Source organism: Diospyros lotus, chromosome 14, assembly GCF_014633365.1.
Source record: "Diospyros lotus cultivar Yz01 chromosome 14, ASM1463336v1, whole genome shotgun sequence".
NCBI classification, from domain to species: Eukaryota; Viridiplantae; Streptophyta; class Magnoliopsida; order Ericales; family Ebenaceae; genus Diospyros; species Diospyros lotus.
Window position 1 is genome coordinate 19760753 of NC_068351.1, and position 15039 is coordinate 19775791.

Genomic DNA, 15039 nt, shown 5'->3' on the forward strand with positions numbered 1-15039 from the left:
AACAGGTACCTTTCCGAAGGGCAATAGGAAGCATATCCTCATAAGGAAAGACCGCGGTAGGTGGAGAGACTGGAGCAGGATGTGAGGCAGTAGGAGTCGCTGAAGTAGTAGGAGATGCGGGAGAAGGCACAGGAACAACATCTCCACCGGGAGGAGACCGAGGCTGATGACGCCGATGATAAACCTGCAATGGGAGAGAAGGAGAAACAGGGAGAATAGGAGCAGGAGGACTCGCGGGAAGAGGGATGGCCTCAGAAATGGGTTGACACTCGGAATGAGGTGAAGAGTAGAAAGGAGATGACTCAAAGAAGGTAACATCCGCCGAAAGAAAATAGCGGCGGGTGTCAGGAGAATAACACCGATAACCCTTCTGAAGGCGAGAGTAACCAAGAAAAATGCACTTGATGGACCGAGCAGACAATTTATCTTGACTGGGAGACAGATTATGGACAAAACAGGTGCAACCAAAGACATGTGGAGCAAGAATATATAATGGTTGATCAGGAAACAAGAGAGAGTGAGGAATCTGGGGCTGAAGAACCGATAAGGGCATCCTGTTAATGAGATAGCAAGTAGCAAAGACAGCTTCAGCCCAAAAGCAAAAGGGGACATGATGATGTAGAATAAGAGTACGAGCAATTTCAATCAAATGTCTGTTTTTACGCTTAGCAACCCCATTCTACTGTGGTGTACATGTACAAGACGACTGATGCAAGATCCCCTGAGAAGACATAAAGGTAGTAAAGGGAATAGAAAAATACTCAGGGGCATTGTCACTACGCAATACTTGGACAGAGATATGAAATTGTGTTTTGATTTTAGCACAAAAGGATTCAAAAATTGAGAATAACTCAGAATGATTTTTCATTAAATATAACCATGTGCAACGAGAATAATCGTCGATAAACGTTACAAAATATTGAAAACCCAAAACAGACACGACACGACTAGGACCCCAGACATCGGAATGAACTAAAGCAAACGGGGACACAGCCCAATTATTGACACACTTTGGAAAAGAAGTGCGAGACTGTTTTCCAAGTTGACAAGACTCGCAATGAAAAGACAACAACCTAGATAAACTGGGGATCATCTTCTGAAACTTAGTCAAACTAGGATGTCCCAAACGATTGTGGAGAAGAGCAAGAGACTCAGTTACTGAGCAAGCAATAGGTGATGTAGGAAGGTTGAGATGATAGAGACCCTGCGACTCACATTCGACGCCAATCATTTGTCCCGTACCGCGATCCTGGATAGTAACAGAATGATCATCAAAGGTGATAGAACAATTTAAGGCACGCGTAAATTTACTAACAGGGACAAGATTAAAGGGACAATGAGGAAGATAAATGACAGAATCTAAAGGCAGAGAAGGTAAGGGTTTGGCAGTGCCAATAGTTTTAGCAATCGCTTTGGACTCATTGGCTAATGTTACAGAAGGTAAAGAAATAGAATTAGTAAAATAAGAGAATAAATGGGGATTACCAGAGATATGGTTAGAAACACCTGAGTCTAGGACCCATGGTCCCAAAGAAGATGACTGAGCGAGACAGGCAGTGGAATCACCAGGCGACAGAAGCAACTGTGGATGAGGTTTGCTAGGGCGTCTTATATTTGAGATACTCATCATAGTCAGCCCCAGTGAGAAGGACAGATTGCGGTGCGCATGACCATCAAAGGACTCAGATCGAGAACCATCAGCATGAGCAACATTAACACGAGGAGGGCGGCCATGCAACTTATAACACTGTTCCTTAGCATGCCCCCACTTGTGACAATAGTTACACTTGGGCCCTTGGGGCATTTGCCCCGATTACCATGATCTCCTCCCTATTCACCACTACTCTGAACCTGTGAAGCCATGACTGAATGATCACCTGTAGAAAAGGGAGGCACCGTAGGAACAAATGAAACCCAAAGAAGACGAGAATACACTTCATCCATAGTAGGTACAGTAGGGCTAGCAAGAATCTGATCACGAACAGGAGCAAGCTCAGGACCAATGGCAACAAGAGTACACACCATGAAGAACTTATCCCGCTGAGCTAGATCCTCCACAGCAGTCTTACTAGTGGGGAACAAGGAGTTAAATTCAGCTTTAATAGAGGCCATCCGACCAAGAAAATTAGGAAGAGTCAAACCCTATTGTCGTAAATTGAGCAGATTAGACACCATTGAATACAGGCTTTGAATGTCATTAGTGTATAACGCCTTGGCCTAAGCCCACAATTCACAGCACGTGGTATAATTAGTATAAATCGGATGAAGAGAGGGATCAATTGACTGCCACAGGAGACTGCACAACAGAGCATCAGCTCTCTGCCACTCAGGTTTGTTTATGGTCACATTCTCGGCCTTGGTAGTTAGATGATCCTGTAAGCCTTGACCCATACACCATAGTTCAACCACCTTGAACCAAGAGATATAATTAGAACTACCCATCAACTTCTCAGTAGCAATGGCTGGAGAGGGAGACAAAATACTAGAAAAGGAGCCAAATTTACTAGTACCAGCCATGTTGGATAAAAGGGATCCCTACAAGATCAACATATCTGAAACAAAAGGATTAAATAAGCCGAAAAATAAAGGCTAGATGATCCAGCACAGAGAACAGGTGCATTGGAGCGACGACAGATGGCGGATGTCGATGACCGGCGGTCGCGGATGGCAGCGGATGGCGACGAAACCACCGGGGCTGGGATGGGCTGAAGGAGGCGAGTCCAATGGTGAAGACGGCGTTGCGATCGGAGCACTGGTGAGAGAGATCGGAGTAAAAACGTCTCCGTGAACAGTGCGAGAGAGGCAACGCGTGGCGACGGCAACGGCGATGATCCTCCGGGGGTCAACAAATCGAAGACCGGCGAATGCAACGGTGGTGGTGGTGTGCGTGATTGGTGGCCGGACGATGAAGACCCGCAGCTGACCAGTAGTGCATGTGCGGTAGAAACCCAGTGGGCGGCGACGGCGGTGGCACGACAGGCTGCAGCCGTCGGTGGCGACGCGACCGACAGTGTTCGTCGGTGATGTGGGTGGCGACAACGGCGGCGGCTAGGGTTTGTATGGTGGCTGTTAGGGTTTGTATTTTGTCTCTGATACCATGTGAAGGTTAGGAAGTAAACCTAGCTTTTAATATGTATAAAACCACTTAATTAATTCATAGACTATACACCTATATATATATACAAATACGATGGGCCATGGGCTCTATCATAGAATTAACCCTAGACTATAACCATATAACTCAACAAAGACATTGTTAATAACGCATTCTAGAGTGTAATTAGTTATATATTATGATAAGTTAGGGCTACAATATTATTGCCTAATTTATAGATTTTATTCCTCTATAGTCTATATATAGTTTCCTATTCCTGTATGGTTAGTTTCCTACTTTATTCTGTTTCCTTACATAGGAATAGGATGCATGCATATAAGTTGTAGTACACCTCATTTATGAGATATACTTTTACATTCTCTTATTTTATAGACACGATAACTCAAATTAGCAATTGATGATAAATTTCAGGGATGCATATCTCAAGCTGTTTGAGGTATGCAATAATCCCTCTTAGTATCTAAAGTCTATATATAAACGTCAGCAAAAGAGTTGGAATTAGACTAAACAATAAGGAAGTTGGAAAAAAGAATCCTGGAGGGTGCATTAACCCAAAAGCTCAATTAATAAAAAAAATCATTCCAATGCACACGAACACAAATCCCACAAACCAAAAAATAAATAAATAACTTCCTTTCTGATGTTGCAGATGAAGGGCCATTACAACTATCAAGCCTTAAAAGGAAAATAAGAAAGAACAGAAAAAAGAACCAAACAGGGTGTATAAACACAAACAAGAGAATGCATGAGAAAGAGAAAGGAAAAGATACAATCAGTCCCAGAAATTCAAAAGAAAATTAATCAAACATAAGAACCCATATTATTGGATGCCATCACGCAATACCTTAAATACGAATAAGAGATGGAACCTTTTAGGCAAAAAAAATTCTTTGATTGACATCTGAAAATCTATGGTGACAAACGAAAAGGGCTGGATGAATCATTTCAAGCTTCAAAATATATGTGACAACAGCTATGAACATAAATTACAGGTACATAAACCAAAATTTCTCAAAATAAGCACACGTTTCAAACAATTAGCTTACCACAAGTGATTTTTCTTTGTTCATTGGCAAAGACCCTTACAAGTTCTCCCTGGAGATAAAAAGAAACAAGTTATATTACAGTTGATTTTGAGTTTTCTACAACGCAATAATGACAGGCTTGCAGATTTTATATCATATATCTGTGCTGCATAAAAAAAACATTCAAGTGTACAAGAAGTAAATCCTTGGTCAAAACAAAGACGTACCACGACTTTCTTAAATAAAATGTATAAAATTCAGATCCCAGCATGAGTATGCATCTCAAATTATTTAGCCCTTTTTTTAATATCCCCTTCAAATCCTTTGCACTAAAATTTCATGCTACAGAACCAAGTGAACTTTCAACCATATATTGGTTCACATCCATCTAGGAGTCATCAATATCCAAAGATATTGTGCTAGTGCACTGATAATTGACTAGAGGGTCTGAGAAAGAAAACATAGGTTTGTTAAGGGTGTACGTAGAACCAATGAGCTTGAGCTATAATATAATTATAATAGTAAAAGGATATATAAGTAGTCCAGTAAAACGAAAAGGAAGGTTGGTAAACAAGCCCCTAATTATAATAGTAAAAGGATATATAAGTAGTCCAGAAAACGAAAAGGAAGGTTGGTAAACAAGCCCCTCCTTTTTAAGATGTGTCCTCTGTTTATGAATGACTATGTATAAATATTAATGAACCCAGGTAATTCCAGATACAATATTATTCTATTCATAATATAGTTTGTAGAAGGTAATAATTGAGGTAAAACCTACACCAGAGTAGATACAAATGAGCTCATGAAAGAAAAGTTCCCATTTCCTCCACAGAAACCAATAGACAAAAGGAAAGATTTTCAACACCCCCCCCCCCCCCCCCCCCCCAAAAAAAAAAAAAACACCACTCCATAGAAGGCAAGACATCTGCCATTCTCCCATTGCTGGAAGTCTGAAAAACAGAAAGTACCAGCTTTCCACGTCTTTTCATTAGCAAAGGAAACTCAGTCCCTGACTCCCCTCCCTAATAGAAGTAAACAGAAGCTTCTATATGGAAGACCCAAACAATCCTGATTAAAACCAAAACAGATCCCACAATTCTCTAGTCATCCCATAAATAATGATAAGCTGTTCCACAGCTGACTTCAATGTACATACTACTACAGCTAGGAAGCGCATGCCACCTCTAACTACTGCATGCAAGAACCATCCATAAGCAGGTGCCCTAAAACACGCAACACTAGAAGGGGCAGTCACAATCCAAATTCTTCTTGAAGAATAAAAAGCTAGAGCCGTTCAATAGGTCCAAGCCTGCTATAGTCATGGACTGATCATCTCAATGTTATGTTTGATGCAACTTCATCAGTGAAAATTGGCAAGAGATTCTTCCTTCAAAATAGGACTCCTGAGCAATCTTGAGACATAACAATCAGAACAGGGGCTTGCAAAATCAAATGTTATGCCAGCATCTCATCCAGTCTAGTCTCCCACATCAAAGTTCTTTATTCTGATTATTAACTATATTAAGAAAAGGAGCACCTAAACAGGGATAAGTCCTATAAAGAAAGAAATACCAAGCTATTTGCAAAGATTAATCATCAACAAAACACAACAACAACAACAACAACAACAACAACAACAAAAAAAGAAAGACTCACAAAGTAAAAATCATTCTTCCCTAAACCACAACCAAAGAGAAAGAACAATGGCCTTTCAAGAAAAAACAAATTAACTCTCAGCACCTTCAAAGTATGTCAATCTTCCTCCTGCCATATATGCCAAGATACTAAAAGGAAAATTCTTCCAAACTCAAGTCTATCTCCTATTCAGGCATGCCAAACTCCATAAAACTTAGCATTGATGCACTGATATTGGTATCACCCACTGTACACCAAATGGAATTAAAAGTGCTCTAAAAGAGTAGGAACTACTGTCAAATGAAATAGTAAATGATCCATCAACTCCTCATCCTCTTTCGCACAAAAAGGAACAATTAACAACCACCTCCTTGTTTCAATAAGTTAATAGAGGTGAGAATAGAGCTAATAGAAGTCGTTCATATGGAACAGGACAGTCTTGGTACTAGGAATTTTGTTTCTCCTCAAAAGCTTCCAAAGGAAAGCCTGTCATATCTTCTTTGTCACATTCCTAAGGGTAGGATAGTCCAAAAATTTTGTAAGCTGCTAGGAGTTGTACCTAGGCAGTTAGTATCTGGCATCTCCTAGTGTACATTCCAGAAGATTGTCTCAGCTAACAGTTATATATACATGTACTGTGGCCTTACCCACCAATCATGAAATGAAAAGAATCTTATTTCTCTCTCCAATTCTGTTATTCTTTCTCTCTCTCTCTCTCTTTCTTCTCCAAATTCCCTCACAATTCTAAATCACCCTTGTCAGCTCTGAGGTGCTGACAACTTCAGCACCAGAGCAAGGTGATCATTGGCCTAAGACAGCCTTATGACGAACCGCGGGGTCCAAGTGATCGAAGTAGACGCCACACCAATCGGAAGTATTGACCGATCTGGATAATGCTTTGAGTCATCTTCTGGAAAATATATTTTTTGTTCAATAACCAGTCCACCACCAATACCACCTTCTAACAAGTGGTTCTCACTCTCCAACCTGCTCAGGATTCTGCTAAATGACTATATTCCTCAGAGAGATCCAGCAGATTTGCACTTAGTACCACTATGTTCTTCACACACTTTATGAGGCCATTGAGTTCCTGAATGATGCTCCATTGAAATGATCATTCCCTTAATCCAAAGAACCACTTTGACAGCCCAAACCCCTCTTTTCAGTTCAATAGAAGTCCAAGAAAGCTCTATTCCCTTATGAGGCCATTGAGTTCCAGAGATATGTTTAACCCAATGGTCGTGGGAGGCTGGTCGACGGTGGACGACGATGGAGGCGAAGTGACTGTCGCTGGAAACTCACTAGAGGTTGGTGACAATAGTAGCGGCGGCAATGCCAGTGGTAGTGGTGGCCGGAGGTGGATAGATCTAGAGAAGGCAGCGAGATTTGGTGGTGTCGGCAAGATCTACATTGGCAACAAGATCTAGTGGCTGTTGCGACGGTAAGGGACAAAATGCAACGAGGAGCTAGAGGCTGTTGGAAGGGAGGGGATGCACGCTGGAGCTGATGGAGGAGACTGGCAGCAACATGGGGGAGGCGGGGTTGAGGCAGCAAACAAGCAGCGACTACAACTAGGGTTTGAATGGTGGCTCTGATACCATGTTGAATTAGATAACTTGAAATAGCCAAACACTAGTTGGAGAAAATAAATTCCTCACTCAAACAATAGATTGTACACTTATATATACTAATACTAAATGAATCATGACATAAGCTAATCCTAATGACATAAGCTATAATATAAAGATAAATCTCACAGTCTCCATGTTAGTTGTGGTCATCGACTTCAAAGTAATCAAAACCATGGTTTTCCAACAAAAAGCGAATGTGTAATTGTTCTCATTACCAAAATGGTTGGCATCTCAATGATAAAGCCATGGTTGACCAAGAAGAATGTGGGCAACTTTCATAGGAATTACAAATAGAACCATATCGAACGCCTATCATTACCAATAGAAAGGGTAAGAAGGCATCTTTGAGTTATTGGAATTGTAGAGCATTGTCAATCCAAGCAACTTTGTATATGAACCTGGGATTCAACTAGATGTTTGAGGCGTTAAACAGTGGATGTTGAAACTATATTCATACAACTTCCTACATCAATAATAAGCTTTTAGCTTGATCTTTGAAGCAACTAAGATTTAAAAATTTCAAGTGCGCCTCCAATCTTCCATTTTTACTTTAGGGGCTGCAAGTATTATTTGAACGGAAAGAAGTGAAGTATTGTTCTTCAAAATAATCGGTAGCATATACCCCTACAACAATTTCACTACCTTCTTCTTCTTCTTGTTGCTCCATAACCAGTACATGGCTGTGAATCATGCTTAGCTGATGAGGACAAGGATTGCTGATTGTTTGTTGCTGTTGCAGAAACCTCGTCCTAATGGCTCTTACACCAAACTGATGTTGGACAGATCTAGTATTCTGAGAAGACCTAGAGATTGGAGGCTTGTTTAGGGTTACAATACTAGAGAAATTTGTGCTAGGGTTTTAGCATGTAATGGGTTGGTAGGCAATTTATATGGCTGAAGAAATGAAATTTGGGGGTAGAGAGTAGGGTTAGGAAAATTAAGAAAATGAAATTGAAAAATTAGAGAGAGAGAAACGTCTTCTAGGGATCACACCTTGGGTTAGAATTGCATCACACAATTCAAAGCATCAACACTTAGAGAAAACTGAAGATAATTATTCATTAACTAATGAAAAAGAGAGATTATAATAGTATTCATAGAGTTCTAATAAACCTATTCTTACTAGGATTAGGCAATCTTTCTCCTATTAGGAAACTAACAAAATTGAAATCCTTTTCATATCTAAAGCTATTAATAATAAGACTAGGAAAAGAGTACAAAAAAACCCTAAAACATAATTAGAGTTGACAAAAAGGACTTAAAAGGAAATATTGTACAAAGTGACAAAACTACCCTTGACATATAAATAAAATATTGCAATTAAAACTACAAACCTTCTAAGAGGGTTTTTCTTCATACAAAACATGTTAAATGAATCACTGAGTCATAAAGCCAATTTTAAGATGCTTTTTATATGCCTTTAGAGGTTTCTTCCAATGTCCTCCATCATGGTGGTAGAATGAAAAGATAAAAGAAGAAAAAACCAAAATAGGAGAGCTTGCTGCAAGACTTGCATGCATGTCATAACTGTCGAGAGTAAAAAGATAATATAAAAGATAAAGTTAACCCTCTATCTAACAATTTAAACTTTTAGATGACATGAAGGTTAATCATTCAACATGGTACCAAAACAAACAAATGTCATGAGTTTAAACCTCACTGCTAACTCAATATTTAAATTATTGAACGTGTTTGGACCAAATATGTAATAAAGCCCGGCCACGCATAAGGGAGCATGTTGAGAGTAAAAATGATAATATAATGATAAAATTAACCATCTATCTAACAGTTAAGCTTTTTTATGAGATGGTGGTTAATAATTCAACAATAACAAAGAAAACACAAGGAGCATGTTTTGGCCAGACAGAAAGAAAATAAGGCAGTTATTGAAGCAAACTCAAAATCTTATGAAAATTTCTGTCATCAACTTGACACAAAAAATGGGGGAAACACACACACAAATTAGCTAAGAAAACAAATAATTTGAGCCTAGTGATGAGAAATTTTGAATTGCATAATAGGTTTCATACTAAGTACCAATTATCTGAGTACCAGCAATTGGTTTCATACTGAGTACCAACAATTGGTACTCCAAGCTGAGGGTTTCATACTGCACGAAACCACATACTGAGTACCAATAACTACAACTTGACGAGGATTCACAATACTATTTCTCCAATTTAAGTAGAGAATACCTTGCGTTTTCTGTTATCTAGAGGCTGGACTTCAATAGCTAGTAATGTATCAACATCATCAGCAGTAACAAGATAATTAGGTTGCTTTGCTCCTGTCAGCAAAAACTTATCAGCCGATAGATATTAAAGAAAGAAAGATTCTACTACAACAAAATATGGAGTAGCAGAAGAATACCCTCTATGTAATTTACAGATCCATCTTCTAGATGGCGCATCCACTGCAGGCACAGAAGACAATGCAAAATCAAGTAAAGAGTAATGCACTAAAGCAGGTTAATAATCAAAAGAAAGGCCACAAGGCAAAAAAAAAAACAAAAAGAATAAAACAGAACACATTAAGCCTAAATTCCTCAAACACCTCAAAGTTACAACTCGTTGTTCCATTAATAGAGTATCCACATGCTTGGAGTTCCCGTCCAGGAAAAGCTTCACCAGAAATCTGGAGACCGTCTATAGCAGGCAGTAGATCATCATCTCCAGCTGGATAGAGCAATTAAGTCAGTGCTTCATGACCAGCAGCATAGCTTAAATTAATCAATAAAAAGCTGGAAAAAAAAAAGGAAGTTATTATGACCCTCGGAGAATGATGAAGATGGTTCTTCAAGAACAGGTGGCAAATGAGAATATGATGAAGTGGGGTTGTCAGGTGTGGTTGCGTAAGGAGAGTTTTTGGAACCCCAGTTAGCCAAAGGCTCTCTCTCATTTTGCTGCCCCTCCCCATCAAGATCATCCATTGCAGTGCTGCTGACAGGATCACTAAATGTCACCTGTCTAGTGGCAGTCTCTTCATTATAAAGTGGAGGATGTGAATCACCCTGGGTAACAGAAAGCTGTCCTGGCACATCCTCAGATGCAGTATCCCTAAAACACCCAACAAACAGCATCAATGATTGTTTCTGGAAAAAGCAAATCTATAGACATCATCAATTTATAAGCTTACAAAAAATCAAAAATAAGCTCACTGCTTATGATCTTACTTGTCTTAGAAAATTATATCTAACAAATGGAGTACAATGACAGTTGAACACCCCCCCCAAGCGGGAAAAAAGAGGGAAAAAAAACACACACACACACACACTTTCTTTGGGAACCAATTAGACAGCTGAAAAATGTCTATCGAAGAGTATATAACTGGCTAGACAGCTGTCAACCCACTATGACAAGGGAACTCATCCAAACACACAAAATTACGGAGGGGGAGAACCAAATTTAAGCCTTCCCACAAAGTTCATAACAATCCAACAAACAACATAATTTTGTCTTGAAGATCAGATATCAAACAGACCAAGTTGTGCCCAGTAGAGATGGACAGGGCCCAGCATGGCCTGTGGACCTGGCCCATATCGGTTGTGTCATACTGGCCTCTCAAGCTGATTCAGGCTGGCCCATGCAAGTCCTCATGGGCAGCCCCACCAGGCCTTGGCAGGCCAACTGCTATTTTTTATTATTTTAATTACAAATTTATGATTTTGAATGTACAAAATTTAAAATAATACATAATGCTAAGTACTAATTAATACCTGAGGTTATTGTATTGTCTCAGGATGATATTACAAAGTACATACAGACTTGCAATTTAAAAATTAAAATGTATACAAAAAATTATGCTAAAACAATGTTTATACTTAATAATACCTTAAAATATTTTGTATTGTTTCAAAACTTTGACAAATGAAGAGTTACAATTTACAATTAACGTTTTGAAAATATATTTATACTTTTTTATTTGAGGGCAAGCCTTGGTAGCAGTGGTCAGGTGACTCCTTTTTGAACAAAAAGTCATAAGTTCGAGTTGGAAAAACAACCACTTTGCAAAGAAACAAGAAGGCTACACACAAATACAACCCTCACAATGCAAGGGCCTCATGTACTGGGTACACCCATTTATTTATACTTTTGTTGATTGATTTGGTTGATTCCCGAAGGATATTGGAAGATAATGTCTTGGGCTGACCTTCCTAATCAAGATAGATATTATCTTCCAAGTTTAGAAAGTTTTTCAGCTTTAGTAATTTCCTATCATTGTATTTACATCTTTCCTATTTTCTTGTATGGTGTACAGCGAGTTTTCCTTATCTACAATTTCCTTATTCTGTAATCTTCTTCCCTATTAATAGGGAATGTATCTTAGCATCAATACTTAATAAGAGAATTTACAAGAGTCTTCTTCTTCCTTCATATTTCTGTACCTAATTCTACATGGTATCAGAACCAATTGTTGCCTAAAGAAGACTCATTCTCTTTTGGCCTTCATTGCCGCTATAATCCGATTGCTTCTCACTTCACCTTTTCTTTTCATCATTCCATACAATGTCCGAGATCTCAAAAACTCCTTCTCCCATGTCAACAAGAGAAGTGATACCAATAGAGCCAGCCATCAACCAGAAGTTCTTCTTCCTGTGAGCTTCCCGGTATGCCCCATTCATACCGGTTGGATGGAGGTAACTACCTTCAATGGTCTCAACTAGCGAGAACTTTTTTGAAGGGTAGAGGGAAGATTTCTTACCTCACTGGCCCAGCCCCTAAAGCCATGGATCCTACGTTTGCTGCCTGGGGTATAGAAGACTCAATGTTGATGGCATGGCAATGGAGTTCAATGCAACTCAAGGTGAGCAAAAACTACATGTTCCTATCTACAGCTAAGGACATTTGGGAGAGTGTCAAGAGGACATACTCAAAGGTACAAGATGGCTCTATTGTTTATGAAATTAAGACTAAAATCAGTAGCACAAAACAAGGATCCTTGTCTGTGTCTGATTACAATAATCGGATGAATACTTTTTGGCTTGAGTTAGACCATTATCAAGATATCAAGATGATATATAGTAAAGATATTATTATTCTAACCTCTATGCCAGAAAGAGATAGAATGGTAGAATTTTTGGCTGGTCTTAATCTTAAATTTGATCAGGTCAAAGCACAAGTCCTTAGTCGTGCAAAAAATGCCATCTTTGAATGAAGTCTATTTTATAGTTCAAAGTGAAGAACATAAGCGGACAACCATGTTTAATGACATCATTTGGAAGGTTATGTTATGATTTCTAATAAGACGCAAGGCGCATGAGTGGTGACCAGATTTTGCTACCAAGTTTGGATGACTCAATGGGGTTGCTACCCTCTCTTGATCTATCTCCTACACCTCAAATCACAACCTGTTCTTGATACTGCAGCCTCTTCATCCCCTCAACCTATCTCTCCTATACTAGATTCTCCAACATCTCATGGTTCCCCTAACCCTATACTAAATCTAGTGGTATCTCAAGGAAGGTTCAAGGGATCACCTTATGTATACACGAGGAAGGGTCAGCCTGATCCATGTGCTATGCAAGGACCAGCTTTCCCCCCCAAAGTCAGGTATGGAATTAGCTTAGTCTCCTATTTATTCTGACCCTATACACACTAATTTGGACTTGCCCATTGCTATTAGGAAAGGAATTAGGAGCTGCACACAGCATCCTATAGCCAATTTTATTTCTAACTATCATTCGTCACCCAATCACAAGAGCTTTATGTCTTCCCTTCATTCTATAGCTATTCCTAAGTTTGTAGAAGAGGCATTGCAAAATCAGAATTGGGTACATGCTATGTAATAAAATTATTAGTATAATTGTACATAAGGCTCGTTATGCCTATTATAAATAACGAGTTAAGAGAGGCTAATCTCTTAGGTTTTTCTCTCCTAATTATTTTCTCACATGGTATCAGAGCCACCAGTGAGAAAAAAACCCTAAGTCGCCGTTGTGTATCCTTTTCTAGCGGTCTTCAAACCCTAAAAGCCTTTTTTTCTCTCTCCTTGCCGCCCCTGTCAAAGTCGAAACTCCACTATCTGCACCATTTGCTAGCACCGCTGCCACCATAGGGTTCACTGTCATTAGATTGGCCAACCACCGGAGACCCATTGTCGCCGAAGCCGTCATGCCCTGTCACGCACCGCCAACTTTTTTTGGCCAGCTTCCACGAGCTGGCACGTGGGAGCACATGCATCACCTGAAGTTCGTCGTCTTCTCACCAAAACCTTGACAGGGCCTCCTGAACCCATCCCCAATGTCTGTTTTCCCAAAAACCATCCTAATCTGTGTATATCAATTACTTAACAACCTTTTTAAACACCGGAGTTTCAGGCTATTCGACTGAATCCCACCATGTCGTCCTTGAGTGATGCCAACTCTACTCCTGATGCCTCCTCTGCTCCTAGTGCCCCAGACATCTCAACCCTTCACCCTCTCCGACATAAGGACCCTTGTTATCGCCTTCCATTCAAAGCTGGTAAACATTGTTTTCATTTGGGCCTTTTTCTCCATCAAACTCTACAGAGTAAGGAAAGAAGAAGCGAATCTAGTGACTTCCGGTTTCACTATATCCCCCTTCTTCGTAAATGACCTCATTAAGGACAAGGTCTTATGGTGTGCATAAATGAAGATTGTCAAACTCTTGACTTGATCAATGACTTTCTTATACCTCGACAGTTTTCCAATACTTTCAAGCATCAAATTGATGGTGTGAGTAGCACATGAGTCCTTCAACAATTTTGTCACTCCCATATTATTGGCAACATTATCGGTTACCACTTGGATGACATTTTGTAACCCAACTTGCTCAATGCACTTGTCCACATACTCAAAGATGAGTTCACTTGTATGTGTTTCATCTGAAGACTCTCTAGAAGTAAAAAAAGCAGTATCCGCATTAGAATTAACACATAGGTTCATGATGCTCCTCTTTTTTCTGTTTGTCTAAACATCTGTCATAATGGAGCACCCATTTCATGTCCACTCTTCTCCATGCTTCTTTAGTAACTCTTTCATTCCGTCAATTTCTCCCTTTAATAATGGTTCCCTCAACTGGTATTGACTAGGAGGTTTGAAGCCCAACCCAAATTGACTAACCACCTCAACAAACAATTTGAAACTATCACAATCACTAGCATTGAAAGGTATACCAGCTTCGTACACCCGTCTAGCACAATATTCACGAACAGACCTTGTTCTCTCTTTAAAGAGTGCTTCGTTGATATTTTGCTGCCTTGGCATCATTCTCGCACTCAAACAAGTTTCAAGGCTAATGGAGCTTGCAAATTTATCCATAGGGCCAAGAGTACGGAGCGCTTTTCTGCTCCCTAACTCTTGCAATTCATCTTCATCATCCCGTTCCTCCCTTTTAGAAATATTAACAGATGATTTCATCAAGTCGTCCTCCTTCTTCTTATTCTTCTTCTTACTCTTTGCATCGGCAATAGCATTCTTGCATTTGGCTTAATCATCCGAATAAGATTTTGGACATGCAAAAACATTTCCGGAATGTGGCCCATGTATTCTTTTACTCTATAAACTCCGCCAAACATAACTTTACCACACAACTTGTATTTAACTTTATCCATATTTTTCGGATCAATTAACATTCCATACTCCATCTGACACCATTTCACTTTCTTTTAAGAA

General features: G+C 39.5%; 1 protein-coding gene across 5 annotated transcripts in view; it reads right to left on the reverse strand.

Moving 5' to 3' along the window:
• The window catches only part of LOC127790791 (uncharacterized), a 100587-nt gene that overhangs the window by 38218 nt on the left and 47330 nt on the right, over positions 1-15039 (reverse strand). For all 5 annotated transcript variants that reach the window (XM_052320473.1, XM_052320476.1, XM_052320474.1 and 2 more), the window contains 5 exons: positions 10176-10462; positions 9960-10081; positions 9777-9819; positions 9602-9693; positions 4162-4210 (listed from right to left, as the gene is read on the reverse strand). In XM_052320473.1, the coding sequence (XP_052176433.1) occupies positions 4162-4210; positions 9602-9693; positions 9777-9819; positions 9960-10081; positions 10176-10462 (593 nt within the window). The remainder of the gene's footprint in view (positions 1-4161; positions 4211-9601; positions 9694-9776; positions 9820-9959; positions 10082-10175; positions 10463-15039) is intronic.